Source organism: Gymnoscopelus braueri, assembly GCF_963280865.1.
Source record: "Gymnoscopelus braueri genome assembly, chromosome: 18".
NCBI classification, from domain to species: Eukaryota; Metazoa; Chordata; class Actinopteri; order Myctophiformes; family Myctophidae; genus Gymnoscopelus; species Gymnoscopelus braueri.
Genome location: NC_137618.1, coordinates 14,189,481 through 14,211,652, shown reverse-complemented (window position 1 = coordinate 14,211,652; position 22,172 = coordinate 14,189,481). Strand labels below are relative to the sequence as shown.

Sequence of the window (22,172 nt, the reverse complement as noted above, 5' to 3'; positions counted from 1 at the left end):
CTCCAGGAATCAAATAGAAATGAGATTTCCGGAGGGAGGGTTTACCAGGCTAACTGTTACCTGACACAGCATTTAGATGGTCATGTACACTTTACAGAAGAACGAAAAATCAGCTTGACATTATTTGGGGCAAAAATGAGTTAAACAGATTCATAATATTCAAATACTTGTCCATCATTCACCTAAAAGTCTGACCTGAAATTGTAGTGTTAATATGAAAATTAATTACACAAGTGAAGGGAGTATCTGGTAATTACAGCAAAACAACAACAACTGTATGCTTTGGAAAATTGTCAGTATTATTGTAAAGTTTTCATGACTTGTAGTCAATTCCATTCTGATTGCCTATGATTGACTTCCAAAATGTGCGGGCCCTGGGTTAGCAAACCCGGCCTGGTGGAGATCTGCCCTCAGAGGGCTGCACTTTTCTAGGCTAACGTTGTGGTAACTTGACTTAAAAAAATAAATAAAACATATAAATGGAATCACAAATCGACTCTAAATTGCTATTCAATTGCATATTTTTCTCAAATAGTTCAGCCCTAGTTAATAGTCCTCTATGGACCTATTTTCCAAAAGCCGGAGCCAGTGAATTCCATTTGTGCTGAAAGCAATGTGTGTCTGAGAGTGAATCTGTTGACACCAGATTAACCTCTTGCAAACCATTTTCTCCCAGCAGCAATGACCACATATTATTTTATGTCCTCAATGTCATTTTCATTTATTGTGTTGTTGTCAAGCCGTCTTGTGAAGTCATCATCAACCGAGAGAACGATTTAAATAGAGCTGATAAACAGGTGTATCTCCCCTCATCACATCTCATCATCTTTACACTGTAGAAAATAGTATTCCCATGTTGCCATCTCACATTGTATATGTGTGTGCATCCGTGCGCATACATTTGTGTGAATGCCCCACACGCAGTGGTGGAAAAAGTACTCAAATTCTTTACTTAAGTAAAAGTACCAATACTGCAAAATAAAAATACTCTGTTACAAGTAAAAGTCCAGAATTAAAAATGTACTTGAGTAAAAGTACGAAAGTATTGGCATCAAAATGTACTTAAAGTACCAAAAGTAAAAGTACAAAAATGTTTGAAAATAGCCGATCTACAAGCTCACAACGCGTCGCTTCGCGACGCGTTGTGAGCTTGTAGATCTGCTATTTTCAAATAGCCTATGTATAAAACAGGGCTAAAGTGGTTAATGTATGTTTCATGATATCATAATTTAAATCTGAAAAGTAACTAGTAACTAAAGTTCTCAAATAATTGTAGTGGAGTAAAAGTACAATATTTGCCTCTGAGATGTAGTGGAGTAGAAGTAAAAGTATTGGAAATTGGAAATACTCAAGTAAAGTACAAATACCTCAAAATTGTACTTAGTACAGTACTTAAGTAAATGTACTTAGTTACTTTCCACCACTGCCCACACGTGTTATTGTATCTACTCGCTGTCACAAACAGCTTGTGTACTAGAGCACCTGTCTGTGAAACAGTGGTGAGCGTGTGTGTGTGTGTGTGTGTGTGTGCGCGGCCACTCGCGAGAGTGTTGATTGTAACACTACACACACCACCTGTGTGACATGTAGACTCTGTAAGCCAGAGGATCTGGCAGGGTATGACTGAGTGAGCCCGTCAAGGTGTCAGAACTCAGGTGTTGCAGTGTAAAGAGCTGACCTCAAAGCAGTTGGGGGCACAGAGAAGCCAGTCTGCTGTGAAGCCGACTGTGGCTGACTTCAGATCAGTGTCAGTGTTTGGAATAACATGATGGGATTTCGTCACACTTTACAGTTTGAAATATGAACGCCGTATGAATAAATAAATAAAACGAATGAACCATGGCACTCTACGCCTATAAAGAAATATAAGCGTTGCAAGTACCGTATTTTCCGCACTATAAGGCGCACCGTCAGTGCGCCTTATAGTGCGGATGCGCCTTATAATCCGATGCGCCTTATATATGTATCAATATTGGTTCCCTTGGTTTCCGCACTATAAGCCGCACCGTCAGTGCGCCTTATACTCGGATGCGCCTTATAGTGCTGTTAAAACACATAGTTGTTAATAGGGGTGGGACGATATGGGTATCTCACGATACGATATCTGTGGCGATATTAGGCCCTCGATAACAATAATATCACGATATTCAATATATTGCGATATCACGATATATTGCATGATATTTCACCAACGATATATCACGATAGTCACGATATTCAATTCATAAACACATAAAATAGCACCAAACAGTTCAAAATCATCATTACACAAATACAGAGTCGGAAAAACAACGTATCACGTCGATTTTATATCGATTTTTTTCGGCAGTATATCGATTATTTATCGCGGGAGAAAGTATCGCGATATATCGCAATATCGATATATCGTCCCACCCCTAGTTGTTAACATATAACACATATTTTGTATGAAACAATTTTGCCTATTTATCAAGTTTAAAGGCATCGATGTTAAAGCTGCAGAATTATTTCCATTGTTCTCACCATGTAAAAACAGAACCAGGGGTGTGCTGTGGATCTTTAGCTGGTGGAGCGCTACGTCGCATACACGCGCACGTGATCGATCGCCGATTGAAATAACCTCTTCAATATGTAGGCCTATTTGTTAACTTACAATATACTGTATAGCAATATATTATTCTATTCACTTGCATAATGGGGAAACTTTAGTGTCGCAGACGTCACCTCTGTAATTTAACCCATTGAGACCTGGAACGCATCTGTGTCCTTTTTTGATTTGAGCTAAAAAAGCATTATTTTACACTTTGGCTATTCAAAAATAGCAGATCTACAAGCTCACAGCGCGGCACCGAGTGCCGCACTATGAGCTTGTAGATCTGCTATTTTTGAAAAATCGAGAAAATGTGTGCAAATTAACCGATCGACTGCCAGAATTATTTAAGATTTTTAGCTGTTGCCTGCCAGAGATTTTTCATTGAAAAAAAAAAGTACTCAGGAGCCGAGATACAGAATTTTTAAGTTTTAATTAACAAGGAAGTGGATAGGAGTCTAGATCTTAAAAAAATCATATCTCCTTGGTCTTTGGGTCAAATTTTTTTTCTTCTAAAAACGCATATATGCGTTATTGGCAGGCAAGTGATGGATTATAAAGAACGCATATATGCGTTATTGGCAGGCAAAGTGTTAATATATTTTTATTATTTTAAAGCGAACATTTTAACTCAAATCTTTGCTACTGGGGGTCCCTGGAACAACATATTTTGAGATGGGAGTCGGCGGCCAAAATGAAATACATATAATTGTTGGGATTTGGAAGACATTTGTAGAATTGGCTTCAGTTCTCAATGGGTTAATGAGTTCATGAATCCATCAGCCACTGTTATCTAACTCTTTTGACAGCTTCAGAGTCAGACAGAACATCTGACACCTACTGTAGGCTCCTTGGCAGGTCAACACAATGGACCATTGATATGCATCCAACCAGGTCGGTCATTCCTGTTCATTGAAGCTGTGACACCGCATCGATCGGCAGGTTTTTGTTTTTAGCGAGGTGCGAAAACTGCGAATGGTGCATGTGTGCGGGCGACGTGCATGCAGCTTCAAAGCTAGTGGAGGCTGTTCTCCACTATAGGCTCCACCGGCAGCCCACCCCCGAGTAGGACCATGCTGAACTGGAGGTGGACGCATGCAGCTGTGTAACGATGAGAGGGAAGGTTGAGAGAGGATGAAATGAGGGTTGCACACTGACACTGTGCCAGGTTTTCACACTTGATCCTGCTGGTGACACGGTAGACAAAGGTGGGAAGCAGGTCAACCGGCCCTTTTGCACCTCCATCACGCCTGTCGTACTTCTATGTATTATGGAGGTCAGAGAGAGAAGCTGCTAGCCCCCTCAATTGCCCATTAACCACTCGGGTAACACACTGATGTCCCTATTTTGGGCGTGTCATTATAGGCTCAAGTTTTCTTTTCTTTTTTGTTAAATTGTCAAAATGTAAAAAGAAGCCTTCAATAATTGTCAATAATTTTCAAAAATGGTGCTTAAAAAACACCCCTATACAATAATGATAATAATAATAAAAACATATTACAAGAGACAATCACACCAGTGTTACCACATAGCTGATATGGTAACTTGTAAACACTGGGCTAGGGTTTGACAGCAGTGATATGATGATAGCATTTTGAGAATCATCATTCAGTCTACAAATACATTTGTACATCACATTTCTCAATAAGGAATGAAAAGTGTTGACTCCTGTCCTGCACTACAAAAGTCACTTGCACTGCACCACCATTTTTCTCCAACAGTATACACTATGTATGCATACAGTCATTTATAAGCAACCTGAAGCTCATAGATGCTTGCCTTCTTGAACTTGACCCACAGGGGGGGCAGTATATAGGGAAGTACAATATGCTCTAAAAAGATTTACACGTGATTTGAACACAGTTAGAGTTTCCTACCTAGCATGTTAGCTTGAGCATATAGTAGTACGGCACTGCCTATACAAATTTAGCCTGAGATCCAGACTGCTTCGCTACGTTCGGCGGATTTTGTCTCTCACTCGCTATACAGTCTGGAAAGCCTCCTATCTCCGTGCACAAACGAGTGAAAACGACTCGCGGCTTCTGATTGGTCTGTAGGGGGGGGGGGGGGTGACCAGTGTTGTCCAATGTAAAACTCGAGTCATTTCCTGACTTGCCTAAGTCTTTAAAATACGACTCAAATAGGAGTATGGCCAGACTGATAAGCGAAGTGAGAGAAAAAAAATCAGCCGAGCGTAGTGAATCGGGCTGGATCCCAGGCCAATACAAATTACCATCATCAGCCAATTAGTGTGTAATAAAATGACCCAGATACTTAGTTTCGCTCACTTGTCTTGACAGATTAAAAAGATGGAAAAGAAATATAATTATCTTCTCTTGTTCTACTAATCATAACAACACTCATTGCATTTTATGTGGCATTGTATTCCGCATCAAATTCTACACCACACTCCGAACATGATATGTTCCGAGTGTGGTGTAGAATTTGATAAATATATTATATTTAGCAGCTGTTGAAACCCAGCACTGCTAGGAGAAAGTATAGCCAGATCGTTGGCATACATAAGGTGGTTCATTAAGGTGTTACCAATTAATACAGCCTGTTTTACACAGCTACTTAGCTGGACAGATAGATCATTCATAAGAAAGAGCTGGTGAGATTATTATTTGTCACTCATAGGTGCCATAAGTGACATGGTCCGCAAGATGGTGCAATACAATAATAATTAAACGAAATAAGAAAACCAAGATTTAAAAAAAAAAGAGGGAAGAAAAGGTGTGTGTGTGTGTGTGTGTGTGGGGGGGGGTCTAATAGAATGCATGGCAAAGTAAGAGCTATATCCGTTTGTTTGGGGAGTGCTGGTAGGTGACTGAATAGATTGCATCAGCCATAACTACTGTAACCCTGGTTCCAATCCACCCCGGGTTGTGGAACTGACATCTCTACCACGCTGTCTAAACAAACCTGTCATTTACCCTTACCTAACGCGGTTATAAAAAACGAAAACTCCACAATGCATGCGTGTAGCCGCAGACAACATATAACATTGCAGTCCTCATTCAGCGGCTGAAAGGCCTGTGGTTGTGTTTAGCAGCTTACCTACCCACCACGCATTCTCTAAAGCCTTTTATGTCAGCTGTATTGAAGTAAAGGTCTCTCGGTACCGTCTGCCAGCCATGGCTATTGAATAGAGATGCCATAGAGAGAGGAAAAAAGGGGGCAGACATTACAAAGGCCAGTCTGATATCAGCTGTTCTCCGCAAGGGCCAGGTGGCACCGGCAACAAGCCCTCATGTTACACAGCTGGCAGTGCTCCTTTAGATAGAACATGTTGATAGGGTAGAGGCACCGTTTAACCGGGTCACAGGGTTTGTGCCGGGTGCAAGTATAACAGGCACATTTTTTGCCATCACTTCCTAAAAGGCGTCTTCACACGGTAAAATCCTGTGTTTATTTAACCCGAAGAGTGTAGAAATGTCACCAAAGGTGTCCTCAAATTACAAACAAGCAATGCAAACAACAAAACAACATTGTAAATTGCAACAAGAGGCTAAGTGTCTGACACAGCAAAAAAATAATTCCCAGAAAATAATTTTACAAACTGAAAAAAAGTGTCCTGTAGTAGCGTATTACGTGAAAATATATTCACACTGTCTTGCTAAATTAAATAAGGAGCACATGTGTAACTCAAGATTGAAAGTAGATATTTGGTGAGATATCTTCCCTACATTTCATTCCTGGAATTCTATTTTTACCACTTTGTGACTATGCAGCCGTTGTGGTTTGTTTGAAAATAATATGTCACTGTAGAGTTGTGCATAGAAATGTGGTGTCTGGAGTTTTTTAGAGTGTGGCAGGAGCACTGGTTCGAGGAAGGGAATACAAGCTGCGTGGAGCACTGGTTAGAGGAAGGGAATACAAGATGCATTTAAAAACAAATGCCATTGTGTAGTCACAGCTTCAGCCATATTACATTACATTACATTACATTACATTACAGTCATTTAGCAGACGCTTTTATCCAAAGCGACTTACAATAAGTGCATTCAACATAGGTAGGGAACGAAAACTACTAATCACCAGAAGTCTTTTTCTGCAAAAACAAGCAACCAAGAGTATACCTAGCGCTAAGGTAAAAGTGCAATATATCAGCTACCTATTTCCTTAAACAGATGAGGCAAAAAAGCTAAATCAAACGAGCAGGAGCTAAAACAAATAATTGTATCGACTAAATACTGTGCTAGAAAAAAAAACAATGCTCTCCCTCTTAATGCCTCTTCTCTTGATACCACATCCCTCTGTAGGATAAAGACTCCAAGATCGCCTTCCTGCAGAAGGCCATAGACGTGGTGATGCTGGTGAGCGGCGAGCTCCTGGCGGCCAAGCCTGCGCGAATCGTGGCCGGACACGAACCCGAAAGGACCAACGAGCTGCTGCAGGCCATCGCAAAGTGCTGTCTCAGCAAGGTCTGTCTGTACACCTGGAAGAGATGCCGCACTGCCAGGGGTTAGGGGGTTCACTCCCACTGAGGACACCATGCTAAAAATGTACACTGTCCATTTTGTTCTGTAAGCCAAATGAGAGACTTCGCCACTTTTATTTCGGTCCGGGTAGAACACTGCTGGAGGCGTTCACACGTAAACTTTACGTCTCCAGGGGGAGTGAGTGATAACCTCAATTTGGTTAAACTGTATTTCCTTCAACTGTACTCCATGACGACTGTACCCAACACACAACAGTCAATAATTTATTCTCTGACCCACTTTTTGTACCATTTATGTTGAAGCTTAACCGATTAAGACCTGAAGCCGATTCTACAAAATAATGTCTTCTAAATCCCAACAGTATTCTGAAAAAAACATATGTTTCTATATCAGAGATGCTCAAGTTTTTTCATGTCAAGGACCCCCAACATGATATGTATTTGGCCTTTGTTCCAAGGACACCCAGAAGCAAAGATTTGAGTAAAAAATGTTGCACACTTTCACGATTTTTCAAAAATAGCAGATCTACAAGCTCGTAGCGCGGCACTCGGTGCCACGCTATGAGCTTGTATATCTGCTATTTTTGAATAGCCAAAGTGTAAAATGTTTTTTAGCTCAAATAAAAAAATGACACAGATGCATTCCAGGTCTTAATGGGCTAAATGATATGGCTCCACGTGAATGCACATTCAGTAGGTTATTTTGCACATCAGACTCTTGGGGAAAGTGGTCCAGCTCTCTGGAGACAGCTTTCACACCGAAATGTTCTTTAATGGAACCTTGGAGATCTGCAGGTGTAAACAACGGGTTGTTAGTGTCCTGGGAGAGTTTGCTTTAAAGAGGCCAGGCAAGTGTGACACATTACACTCTGAATTTAGGAAAAGAATGGCTTCAGATTAGAAAGAGAAATCTTCGTTATTCTTTGCCGTAGTGGAAGAAGAACTCGGATGTGTAACAGTAGCAATACCACAATGGAGAAATACTCTGTTACAAGTCCTGCATTCAACATGTTTCTTGATTAGCGGTACAAAGGTATTGGCATCAAAATATACTTACATGATCAAAGGTAAAAATTCTCATTATGTAGAATGGCCCATTTCACAATAGTATTATTGGATTGTAATTAGTAAAGCTATTAATAATAATAATAATAATAATAATAATAATAATAAATACATCATAATGAATCAATTTATAATAATCTAAATCTGCAAAGTAACTAATAACTAAAGTTGTTACAATTTAAATAAAATATTTCCACTCAAGGAAATATGAAAAAATGGAAATGCTCAAGTAAAGTAAAAGTACCTCAATATACTTAAGTATAATACTTGAGTAAATGTACTTGGTTACGTTCTACCACTGATTCTTTGGAGAATTTCACAGTGTACTCACAATCTGAGCAACGACTCGGGTATGGTTGTAGTATCAAATCAAATAAATGTCCTGTGTTTTGGTCTCCAGCTGTCCAGTGAGGAGGCGGTGAAGCGCGTGCTCGCAGGGGAAAAGCCGGACCCCAAGACGAAGGCCAGCACGTCACGCTCCCAAGACAAGGAGAACAGGGAGGGACGGGAGCCTCAACGGGACCGAGAGGTGAGACCAATGTTATTATTACACCAGTGGTTCTCAAACTTTTCTTTTTATGTCGGGCGCTTGGGTGGCGCTGTGGTAATGTAGCTGCCCACCACCATGGAGTCTGGGGTTTTGAATCCACCGTGGTGATTCCGGCTTTGTCGAGTGTTTATACCATTGGTTCTCAAAGTGGGGTCCGGGGACCCCCAGGGGTCCTTGAGGGAGTTCCAGGGGGTACCCAGCTAAATGATGGATAGTTGGGAACCAAATGGACCCTTATAGTGCTGTAACTCAGAGAGTTACAGACCATTTGAAAAGATATGCCAGGGACCCCCATAAGAGAAGATTTGTATGGCTCTAGCAGTGATTCTCAACCATTTTAATTTCAAGGACCCCCAGTTTGACATGCATTAGGCAATACGGACCCCCATTTAACGGCATTTCTATCTCTGGGACCCCAATTTATATTGTAAAATCAATGTTGATTTAACTCTGAGAGTGTACAAATGGAACCAAATGGACCCGTTAGGGTCCATTTGGTCCCTGGCATATCTGGCATATCTGGCATATCTTTTCAAATGTAGGGTCCGTGGGCTAATAAGTGTCAATTTGCCTGTAAGTAAGAACAAAAAGATAAGGCATAGTAAAGCATCGCCTTATGTTGATCAGTCACCAACCAAACTTTTAATAAGAAGGCCTTAGATTACATGGGCAACTGGCTGCCCGGGGGCCACATGCGGCCCCCACCTTCACTTAACTGATTCACTGCCAATCACGTAGATCTACGCGAACCGCTTTAAAGCCGCCACGTGCCAATCGCGTAGATCTACGTGAAGTGAAAAAAAATAAAATATATATATATATATTTTTTTTTTTAATGTTTTTTTTTTTCCAATTTCACCCAAAGACCAAGGAGATATGATTAGTTGAAGATCTAGACTCCTATCCACTTCCTTGTTAACTTAAAACTTTAAAATGCTGTATTTCGGCTCCTGAGTACTTTTTTTTTTTCAATGAAAAACTCTGGCACTGGCTAAAAAAATATGAAAATACCTCTGGCAGTTTATGCGGCCCGCAGGTTAATATGGGAATACTCATATATTATTGATTTCAGCTGTTACAATTCCAAACATGCAAACATGACCCACTTTAATTACTTCAGCTATAATAGTAGCTTAATGACTAGTATTAAAATTATATTGTCTTTTTTATGTCCAATGTTTTTGTATTGAACTCATTCAGTGCCACTGGACGTCTAAGACGTCCGTTGTATCATAAGCCCTGTGCCACTGGACGTCTAAGACGTAATTTCTAAAAATTATATATATATATATATATTTTTTTTCTTTTTAAAACAATTTTCAGAACCCAAGATATGATGATTTGAAAATGTTCTGCTCCATTCACTTCTTGTTTAACTTCTTACTGAAAAAGGCTGTATCTCGTCTCCTATGTACTTTTCTTTTTACAATGAATTTTGGCTCTGGTACTCAGAGCCAAACTGCCAGAAATAAGTCAGGCACTGAATGAGTTAAGTTCATAAAGTTAACATAAGTCTAAATAACATAACTAAATGCATTTGAAATTAGATATAAAAATCTCAAAACGCGTCGCACTGCGACGCGTTTTGAGCTTGTAGATCGGCTATTTTTGCTATTTTTGTGTGACATAGAATGGAGAAAAAATATCAAATACTGTCTGCCCGACAGTACCGGTATATGCAATGTGGCCCTCTGGAGTGAGTGGAAATAAAGTGGCCCTCTCCATCATCAAAGTTCCCCACCCTCCTGCCTTAGAAGCTAGTAAATTCCAGGAATTCTTTTACCAGCCAATTAATTGTAAAACTAAATACGAGCTCCATATGACTTTTGGCAACTTGCCGGCGTTCACCAGAGTTCATTTCATTTATTATTATTATTATTGAATCTTTGCATTTCTGTACGTTCCCCAGGAGAGGAAGGAGATCACAGAGCGTAGCGGCAGCCAGGACCAGAAGGACCCGGACCAACCTAAAGAACAGGAGAAAGAACGGCGGAAGGAAGGAGAGAAGGATCACCACCGCGACGCGGAGCGCTCCGACAAGCACCACCGCTCGGAACGGGACCGCACCAAGGACAGGGACAAGGACAAGAGCCGAGACCGGGACAAAGACAAAGACAAAGACAAAGGACGGACCAAAGACAGGGACAGGGAGAAGGACAGGGAGAAGGAGAAAGACAGGGAGAAGGACAGGGACAGGGAGAAAGACCGCGAGAAGACCAGAGACAAGGACTCGCAGAGAGACAGAGAACGGGAACGAGACGGGGACAAAAGGGAACGAGACGGAGATAAACGGAGGGACAGGGACAAAGAGAGGGAGAAGGACAGAACTAAGGGCCTGGAGAAAGGCGACTTGAAGGTACGTTATCCAACGTCTACACACCTGTGTATGCAACACAACAAATGGCACTTTTTAACTGTGTGTGTGTGTGTGTGTGTGTGTAGGCCGGAATATCGGAGGAAACGCGGCAAAAGCCCAACTCAACGGAGCCCAGTAAATCAGCCAAACCTGTGCCAGTGGTATGTTTTGTCCCTTATAGCATGGGTTTTCAACTGGTGGTCCGTGAAGGTATTGCATGTGGTCCCTGACCATGCATTTAGTAATGTAGGAAAGTGAAGATTTGTATTATATTTTATTTTATTGACCACTATAGTTGAGAAACAGTGTGATGTATGATGACGCATCAATGTTGTCAGTTACTTGGAAGTCGGATGTCAAGAACTTCCACAGAAATTGAATTTCAAGGGAAACTGTACCATTTTACCTGGTTGAGTCATCATTAGTAGGAAATGTGCCCATATCAATTGCATGTGCTTGCTCATACATATGTTGCAATGAATCAGTTAACATGAGTTTAATATGGAAGGTTAAGAGAACAGAATAGGGGCAACCATGGGAAAGGAATGGATCAGTGGTTCTCAATCTTTTCTGAGCTCTGGACCACTAGCATATCTCAGTTAAATAATGACTGTTAAGGGCTTGATTTAATTCACCTCGAATTAACAAATTAAATTAAGGCCTTAACAGTCATTATTTAATTTCAAGCCTTTTCCCCCACACCACGCCCATATCCCCCCTCCCAACACAACAGTGGTCCCCAGGTTGGGTGGTGGTCCCTGGTTCATAATCAGTTGAAAACCCATGCCTTATAATGTAAACATTACACTTTAGCACTTTGACAAGCTCGTCACTCAGAAGCCTTCAGCCGAGTTTCATTCCAAATGTAGTTTTTTTGCAACATGAAAATAAAACATAAGGCCCTGTGCTAATATCATTGTAGGATTAACTTTACATTGAACACAAAGCAGGAAATGTTGTTCATTTTCTCTTTTCCTTACTTATGCATGTTTTTAGGCTGAAGATGAAACATCAGAGGTACAGGTCCATTATATAGGCTATAATACCTGCCCGCCTAGCCTGCTATATGCTTTTTTTATTTTTGCTCATATAGATGGAATTGTTTTATATTTGGGGATTTGTTTATATTTTGGGGATTCTCTTGAAGTAAGTATGATTTAAAGTTTACCTGTTGGTGAAGCGAGCTAAATAAATAAAAAAAACTTCTATTTTGATATATGCCATCTTTGGAAAGCCTGGCTTTATTTTATTTAGTAAGGAGCTACCGTATTTAGTAAGGAGTGCTGTAGGTTTGCTTGATTTAGGTCTAGACAGCCTCGTAGACTGGTATAAAAGCTGCTCTGGCTTGTATGCTGCCATTTTAGTCTCTCCCGTTGCAGTATTAGTTATTAATGATAGCTATTTTTGTATTTGACCTAGTTCTTTGTTCTTTCTCTGTATAGCCAGCAGAGGCAATAGAGAGCCAGGTAACATCGGATTCATGTTCTAAAAATAATAAGAGAACCCTGAATCCTGCTGCTATGCTGTTATATAGTGTGCATGGAGGAGCGTGTAACGCATTAGATCTCACACAAACACTGTTCCTTCAGAGGGATGTCATAAGCTCTGTTTCATATACCGTAGATCAGTGGCTCTCAAACTTTGTCATGTCAAGGACCCCCAAATTGACACTTATTAGCCCGCGGACCCCCATTTGAAAAGATATGCCAGGGACCCCCATAAGAGTAGATTCTTACGGCTCTAGCAGTGATTCTCAACCATTTCAATTTCAAGGACCACCAGTTTGACATGCATTAGGGCTACGGACCCCCATTTAATGGCATTTCTATCTCTTGGACCCCAATTTATATTGTAAAATATGTTAAATTGAACTCTGAGAGTGTACAAATGGAACCAAATGGACCCGTTAGGGTCCATTTGGTTCCATTTTGTACACTCTCAGAGTTACAGACCCATAAGGGTCCATTTGGTTCCATTTGTACACTCTCAGAGTTACAGACCCATAAGGGTCCATTTGGTGCCTAAATCTATCATTTAGCTGGGGACCCCCTGGAACTCCCTCAAGGACCCCTGGGGGGTCCCCGGACCCCACTTTGAGAACCCAAGGCTGTAGATGGTTGTGCTTCTTGTGATTTGACCCCCCCCCTCCCCCACCTCCTCTAGCTAAAGAAGTGATGGAATACCAAATTAAAGCAGGATGATGAGATTGTTTTTTGCTTGTTGTATAAAGTGTAGGTGTGTGCTGGTCATTAAACTATGTGTTTTTTTTCCTTTGCCCTGCTGTCTCCTCCTATGCCAGTCTGCCAGTCCCGCCAGAATACCTCGGCCTTCGTCGGCCAAAGGGCAGAGGCGCAAGCCAAAGGTCGGCGGTCAAGGTAACGAACGGCCCCTTTCTGCCCATTATTAAGCAGTAACGCCTGGGGCACCTCTCGTTTGGCCCAGAAGTAGATTAATATTTTTTGCTCAAATTTGTATCGAGGTTGTGATTCATGTGATGGAGGATTTCAATAAACTAATGCATCCCTTTTTCTATTTATGTTTTCTCTCCCCTACAGACGAATCAGACAGCGAAGGAGGTAATTATTTTACTTTCCCTCTCTTTCAGATATGTACATGCATAGTATTCACAAACTAAGATTTTAATGCTTTTTAACCCATTTAAAAAAAAAAATTAATCTTGAAAATTTGTGCAAATCTTTGAATACATTTATATATATATTTTAAGCGAACATTTTAAACTCAAATCTTTGCTTCTGGGGATACAAAATATATGTATTTGGTCGCGGAACCCCATCTAAAAATATTTTGTTCTAGGGACCCCCAGAAGTTGTAACAGAGTTAAAAATGTTCGCTTTAAAAAATATATATTCAAAGATTTGCTAAAATGTTCTTGATTTAAAAAAAAATAGCAGATCTACAAGCTCATAGCGCGGCACTCGTTGCTGTGCTATGAGCTTGTATATCTGCTATTTTTTTAATCGCCAAAGAAATCCTAAAATGACACACAGATGCGTTCCCGGTCTTAAAGGGTTAACCATGCATTTACTGTACATACAGTAGCAGTTTAGTGTTTGATTGACTCGCATGATTGCCTAAGAGCTTTATTGAGTTGACCACCCGTCACTGTTGTCCTGTCATAGATGGAGAGGCTCCGTTGGCTGAGAGACCCGTCCCCCTGGAAAATGGAGACCTCACAGAGTCTACAGTGCCGTCCAACATGGCAAACAGGTCTGAACAATTTGCCATTATCCATTACCTTCAAATAGAAACAAATGGACCCTTTTTGGACCCAACTCTCTGAGTTGGCGTAGCATTCATGGACAATAATCTGATTTATATCCTTCTGATTAGAGATTCCAACTTAACACATTGGGTGCCAGCATTTTTTCATTACAACTTACCGTGGGTGCCAGCATTCTCCCCATTGACTGCGCTTTGCTGTTTAAAGCTCTAGACTCCACGACGTCAAATCCACGTACAAAAAAATCATGCTTGTAGCGCGATGACCCTAGCTACATCCTGAATCAATAACATTTCACTCGCGAGTTACAGCGGGGGGGGGGGGGGGGGGGGGGGATCGCGCATAACCGGTTTTCCCCACCGGAAACAGATTCGGAGATATAGGCGTTTTAAAGAAGGAAATAGACAGGAAGCGGATGGGAAGCCATGTTTTTGTTTCCGGTGATCTATTTGGCCTATCCTTCTCAGGATCACAATGGGTACTCCCAGAGCTGCGTTTACGTAAACGCTGAATTAGGCGATCAGTGTTTTTACGAGTCAATTAAACGATTGATCTGTGAACCGGAGGTGCTGGAGATTGCCAGTAGTTAGAGCAAGCGTGTGAAATTATGTGTGTGGATTTTAGTGTGTGTGTAGTATACATCTCGAAAGCTCCATTTATTGTCATTATATCAGGCATGCATGCGGGTGCGATCGCATAATGTGCAAGTCTTCAATGCGCATTATGTAAAATAAGGATTTTTTTTGAATAGCTTGGCATATCCGCTTATATTCATTGTATATTAACACATTAACCGCCAAGAACGTAGTCCTACGGTCCGTTAAATCCAACTGTTAAGCGCCGAGACCGTAGCCCTACGGGCTGCGGTCTTTTCGCGCATGCGCGGTCCGGGTGCACTTTCGGAATTTTTTTGATCCACTTCCGTTTCCGGTTTGATGACAGGAAACGGAATTATTTGGGATCCGGTTTTGACGATCACGTCCGCCCTCGTTCTACAGACGAAACTGAAACTCAATTCTCTTCCTGTAGTTTTTTCTCCTCGCATTTCACTGTTTAACGTAATCCGCTCTAACTCAAACATGGATACCCCGTTTGACACGCGATCTTCACTGGGAGATACAGGGAGATCTCGCGGATGTAAACAGACCGGCTCAATCTCAATCTTAAGGATTTTAACAAGATCTATGGCGACATGAAAAAAACAAAAAAACAACAAAAACACCTTGGCACTGGTGAGTACATTATGAGATTAACCTCTGGCGGTCGATGTGTTAATGCCCCGGGTTCAGACGGATACAAAGATTTTATTTACCATAAGCATGGCCATCTTATGTGCTGGAGCCTGTAGAATGTCAGTCTGTGGCCGCACGCCATTTTACAGGTATTACGCCGAGTTATTTGACAGTTCACCGGGCAGAGCGACCATTGTGTGCCTCATTATAAATCCTCATAGCTACCGGCACAAAGGCCATGCCAAGTCTCATACAGTTCCACCTGGGGTAGAAGAATCGAGAGTTATGCATATAACTAAGGTTCTACGAATTCCGGATGACCGCCAGAGGCAGTGTTTTCAACACCTGGATATCATCGCGCGCTCGCGCATAGGTCGAATATTAATACCAACAAAGTCACTCGTGACCTGTGTGCACGCACGCCACCTATATAGGGGCGGGGCACACAGCGTTCATCCTCATGAAATCTTTTCGTCGAGAACGAGATTCCGAGTGACAGTCAACTCTGGCGGTCATCCGGAATTCGTAGAACCTTAGTTATATGCATAACTCTCGTTCTACTTCATTCCTACTGACCGCCAGAGGCAGTGTTTTCAACACCTGGATGACTAATACCAACATAGTCACGAGGAATCTGCGCTTACCGAAGTCGGTTTGCAGATAGAATAAACAGACAACACCACAGCCGTCGCCACAGGATGCGAGACGGCCAGGTTGACTATATATAGGAGCGGGCAAAAGCCCATGAAAGATGAAGCCCAATCGGCTGCATCTCCTGGCCTGCTCCAAGCCTGTATCACTGAGGGAGAGGCTCTGGCAACACCCACAGTCAAGAAAGGCCTTGGGGGAACCTAGAGGCCCCCTGAAGACGTACATTTGCCTGAACGCAGCAATGAAAGTCTCCATTAAGCCAAGGCACAGCTGTGCCCTTCCTCACAGACAAATACAACCAAACTCCAGCCATCACGGCTATGTCCTGCCACAGAGCCCGGACGGGACACAATAGGCAGGTACTAGAATGCAGTTGCTCCACCTCTGGTTGAGGAGCAAACTAACAAATCAACAGGCTAGCTGACGTGAAATGCAGAAAGCCTCTGAGGACGTAAGGAGGGGTCGGCCATATGGTAAACCCAGACCCATCGGAATCCCACTTTAACAGTCTCTGGCAATGGCCAGGGCATCTCAATGGTAGAGAGGCTGAACCCTCCATCTAACATCATCCGCAGATATCTAGGGCAGCATAAGCACAGAGCAACGCTCTAACCTATGCAGTGGCCCTTGTCCCGACTAGAGCACAGTCTACACTCGCTGGCGTACAACGCCCTGGTGTACGATGCCCAAAAATCCAGTAATTTTCGGACAATAGTTTTGAATTTCAGTGGCCAATGACGCAGCCGAAGGTTAGGAGTGAGGATGCCACATGCACCTCCCCCCCTAACTGTGACAGGAGATCTTGTCTCTGTGGAGAGGCCAAGGCACTTCATTGAGAAGCTGCAGTAGGCCAGAGCATCTTGCCCTAACGGACTGGCCTGTCCCGTAAAGGGAGACCTACAGTCAACAACGCATTATGCCCTCAAGGCTAACGGTACTACCGCTCTGCCATAGCTATGCCCGTGATCCGAACTGCTATCGGATCCAAGAGGCTTCCAGTGGGAAACATGTCCGCAGCCTGGACTGTACACCCAACAAGCGCATTGCTATGAAATTTGCAAGATTAGGCAAGGTCCACGAAAGGAGCTTCCAAGCCTCCTGCAGAGACTGACTGGGTCAAGCGCCCCAGAAGGCAGACTGTTGACAAATTGTGTTATTGAACACGGCATAAACATCCTGAGGGCCAGGTGCACTGCACGCAGGTCCAGTGCATTAGCGACACTGGCTGGAGACCCTCACCATTCTGTTGCAGTCTTGGGGTTCGAAGCCCAAGCCACAAAATATATATGCACATTTGTACATGCGTGAAATTTGTCCGCTGTATTTATTTACCCATCCTAGAACTACTAGGAGCAGTGAGCAGCCATTCTCCGGCGCTCATGGGGCAATTAGGGGCTCAGACAGGGACACACATTGACCCACTTCTGGCCTGGCGTCGAACCCGGGACACCCAGAGGCTCTGGCTCATTACCAAAGTAGACAGTGCCAATTCTCTAATCATGCAAGCAACCGCCTAGAGTGATAGGCGCTGTATAGGCGCTGTATAGGCGCTGGATAGGCGCTGGATAGGCGCTGGATAGGCGCTGGATAGGCGCTGGATAGGCGCTGTGTCTGCGCATCAACACTCGCATGCCGGAGGGCCAGGGCGAGGTAGTCCAGGGAATGTCCAATACGTCACATTCCAGCCGCTGTGGCATGGCTCTAGTTAGCAGACCAGCTAAAACTGTGGCCATGAGCAACCAGCTCAACAGCTTCATCTAGTGACACCACCAGAGAAGCAATGTTCATAGTTTAGGCGTTTAGCAGGCGCTCTTAATCCGGATCGACTTACAGTAAGGTAATGTAAGTAAAGTAAGCAATGTTGGCATCAACCACTAGCCTTAGGTCTAGGCCATATTGGGCTGTACTCCCCATGGCTGACCAGTCCTTGGTAAGAGGTTCTGGAACTGGCCCACATGCCAAATCTCATGATGTACGGCACCGAGGGTGTACAACGACGATAGTTGTTGGACGCATCCATTTAGGCCAAGCCGTTATATGGCCAGCTGGGCTATGTACTCTCAACGCTTTCGTCCAGCGACAAGCAGTAGCGGAGCTACACACTCCCAATGCCAGCGGTATATTCCAGTGGGCGCACGCCGCAGTGGCGTGGTCCCTCCAAAAGCGGCAGAGCGAGACACACTCTCAACGCTAATACTTTCCACTCCTTTCTTCCAGCGACAAGCAGTAGCGGAGCGAGACACACTCCTAATGCTTACGCTATATGGCGGTGGGCCGCCCGTCATGGTTTCTCAAAGCGGCAGAGCGAGATGCACTCTCAACGCTAATCCTTTTCCCCTCTTTCGTCGATTGACAAGCAGTCCCCGAGACACACTCCCAATGCTAGGGGTATATTCCATTGGGGGGGCACGCCGCAGTGGCGCTTACAAATGCAAAATACAGCATGCAGCTGGTATAACATGACTGTCAGTCATTATTTCTTGTTTCTTTTTCCCTGTCCAGCCTCATCATGATTTGTGTGCATGGGGATCTCCTCTTAAACAAGCTCAGTGCTTAATGAGTTTTCCAATTTAGTAGACCTTGTATTGCGAATTTGTACTTCCATGTACTGCTTTCAATTCAGTGGCCCAGAGTTCGTCATCCTGACAATTCCTCTAGCTGAGAAGCATCCTAAGGGCTCAATGCTAGCATCCCTGTGGGAGGCAAATCAGCCACAACCACGGCCAACCCAGTCGACCTTTCTGCCAGCAGTATGCTGCTGCAATTAGAGCCAAAACATTCACAGCCATAGCCTGTGTCAGGCACCATAGTCAGGACATGACCGGCACAAGTAATGGACCTTCTCTTCTGGGACCAGAGGGGACCAGCAATTGTTGCAATAATCCATGGGCAACAGCAACAGAGTGAGACACTCAATACTACTGATGACGTAGCCGTAGCAAAAGGGAGAATCATTCAGGCTACAGTGTCAAGGACACAGTATGATAGTCAAGAAGTGGCAAAGCGAAACACACTTCAGTCGTCATATAGAATTATTTAAGAATATTTCACAACCAAGCACATAGTATTATCTGGATAGCAGCAGAGCGACATACACTCAAGCTATGATATCAGTATTCACAGTATACTGCATATGTTGAATAGCCGTAGTGAGTACCAGGTACACCCAGTATTAGTGGGTAACAGCAGCAGAGTGAGATACACTTGTGCCATTGGTAACGTAGCCATAGCAACAGAGCGAGAATCGTTCACGCTACAGCGTCAAGTACATATGTACTTGTTAATGTATTGTGTCTTGGACACAATTAACATTAATGTTAATTAATGTTGTCTTGGACCCCAGGAAGAATAGCTGCTGGTTTCCCTTTTGCCACAGCTAATGGGGATCCATTGCCAATAAACAAAGTTTATTGATTATCAGTACCCCGAGTACAATGTTATTAATATGTAACTTCGTCGTAGCAAGGAGCGACAACCACTCAAGCCACAGTGTCAAGTCATGTGTCAAGTACCCACAGTATGATAACCAAGTGATGGCAAGGCAAGACACACTTGAACCATACCAGTATTATAATTCCATTTTACTACCAAGCACAAAGCAGTATAACCTGAATAACAGCAGCGAGTCACACTCAAACTGTGAGGTTAAGCACACACAGTGGCAGTATTGGCCATCAGTCTGGTAGTGTGCTATTCCCTGAACATGTCAGAAATGTCAGAGGAACACAAGACGCGTAAACTGTGTCATTTTTAGATTTGAGCTAAAAAGCATTATTTTACACTTTGGGCTATTCAAAAATAGCAGATCTACAAGCTCATAGCGCGGCACCAAGTACATGTAGTAATAGGTACACAGTATATCGTCCAATAACGACAAAGTGAAGCACACTATGGATGTCCTTTATTAGCTGCAGCTAAATTATATTTGGACTGGTTAAATTGGGGTTTGAACCAGGGACCTACAGACTTGCAGGTAGACTGTGTACTGACTGAGCCACTAGCCTTAGGTCTAGGCCATATTGGGCTGTACTCCCCATGGCTGACCAGTCCTTGGTAAGAGGTTCTGGAACTGGCCCACATGCCAAATCTCATGATGTACGGCACCGAGGGTGTACAACGACGATAGTTGTTGGACGCATCCATTTAGGCCAAGCCGTTATATGGCCAGCTGGGCTATGTACTCTCAACGCTTTCGTCCAGCGACAAGCAGTAGCGGAGCTACACACTCCCAATGCCAGCGGTATATTCCAGTGGGCGCACGCCGCAGTGGCGTGGTCCCTCCAAAAGCGGCAGAGCGAGACACACTCTCAACGCTAATACTTTCCACTCCTTTCTTCCAGCGACAAGCAGTAGCGGAGCGAGACACACTCCTAATGCTTACGCTATATGGCGGTGGGCCGCCCGTCATGGTTTCTCAAAGCGGCAGAGCGAGATGCACTCTCAACGCTAATCCTTTTCCCCTCTTTCGTCGATTGACAAGCAGTCCCCGAGACACACTCCCAATGCTAGGGGTATATTCCATTGGGGGGGCACGCCGCAGTGGCGCTTACAAATGCAAAATACAGCATGCAGCTGGTATAACATGACTGTCAGTCATTATTTCTTGTTTCTTTTTCCCTGTCCAGCCTCATCATGATTTGTGTGCATGGGGATCTCCTCTTAAACAAGCTCAGTGCTTAATGAGTTTTCCAATTTAGTAGACCTTGTATTGCGAATTTGTACTTCCATGTACTGCTTTCAATTCAGTGGCCCAGAGTTCGTCATCCTGACAATTCCTCTAGCTGAGAAGCATCCTAAGGGCTCAATGCTAGCATCCCTGTGGGAGGCAAATCAGCCACAACCACGGCCAACCCAGTCGACCTTTCTGCCAGCAGTATGCTGCTGCAATTAGAGCCAAAACATTCACAGCCATAGCCTGTGTCAGGCACCATAGTCAGGACATGACCGGCACAAGTAATGGACCTTCTCTTCTGGGACCAGAGGGGACCAGCAATTGTTGCAATAATCCATGGGCAACAGCAACAGAGTGAGACACTCAATACTACTGATGACGTAGCCGTAGCAAAAGGGAGAATCATTCAGGCTACAGTGTCAAGGACACAGTATGATAGTCAAGAAGTGGCAAAGCGAAACACACTTCAGTCGTCATATAGAATTATTTAAGAATATTTCACAACCAAGCACATAGTATTATCTGGATAGCAGCAGAGCGACATACACTCAAGCTATGATATCAGTATTCACAGTATACTGCATATGTTGAATAGCCGTAGTGAGTACCAGGTACACCCAGTATTAGTGGGTAACAGCAGCAGAGTGAGATACACTTGTGCCATTGGTAACGTAGCCATAGCAACAGAGCGAGAATCGTTCACGCTACAGCGTCAAGTACATATGTACTTGTTAATGTATTGTGTCTTGGACACAATTAACATTAATGTTAATTAATGTTGTCTTGGACCCCAGGAAGAATAGCTGCTGGTTTCCCTTTTGCCACAGCTAATGGGGATCCATTGCCAATAAACAAAGTTTATTGATTATCAGTACCCCGAGTACAATGTTATTAATATGTAACTTCGTCGTAGCAAGGAGCGACAACCACTCAAGCCACAGTGTCAAGTCATGTGTCAAGTACCCACAGTATGATAACCAAGTGATGGCAAGGCAAGACACACTTGAACCATACCAGTATTATAATTCCATTTTACTACCAAGCACAAAGCAGTATAACCTGAATAACAGCAGCGAGTCACACTCAAACTGTGAGGTTAAGCACACACAGTGGCAGTATTGGCCATCAGTCTGGTAGTGTGCTATTCCCTGAACATGTCAGAAATGTCAGAGGAACACAAGACGCGTAAACTGTGTCATTTTTAGATTTGAGCTAAAAAGCATTATTTTACACTTTGGGCTATTCAAAAATAGCAGATCTACAAGCTCATAGCGCGGCACCAAGTACATGTAGTAATAGGTACACAGTATATCGTCCAATAACGACAAAGTGAAGCACACTATGGATGTCCTTTATTAGCTGCAGCTAAATTATATTTGGACTGGTTAAATT

The 22,172-nt window shown here is 43.2% G+C and overlaps 1 protein-coding gene across 1 annotated transcript in view; it reads left to right on the top strand.

The window, feature by feature from the left end:
• The window catches only part of traf3ip1 (TNF receptor-associated factor 3 interacting protein 1), a 40,408-nt gene that overhangs the window by 5,224 nt on the left and 13,012 nt on the right, over window positions 1-22,172 (top strand). Inside the window, exons 3-9 of the mRNA XM_080456917.1 lie at window positions 6,835-6,996; window positions 8,479-8,607; window positions 10,538-10,984; window positions 11,071-11,145; window positions 13,284-13,359; window positions 13,540-13,560; window positions 14,125-14,212. Of these exons, the coding sequence (XP_080313043.1) occupies window positions 6,835-6,996; window positions 8,479-8,607; window positions 10,538-10,984; window positions 11,071-11,145; window positions 13,284-13,359; window positions 13,540-13,560; window positions 14,125-14,212 (998 nt within the window). The remainder of the gene's footprint in view (window positions 1-6,834; window positions 6,997-8,478; window positions 8,608-10,537; window positions 10,985-11,070; window positions 11,146-13,283; window positions 13,360-13,539; window positions 13,561-14,124; window positions 14,213-22,172) is intronic.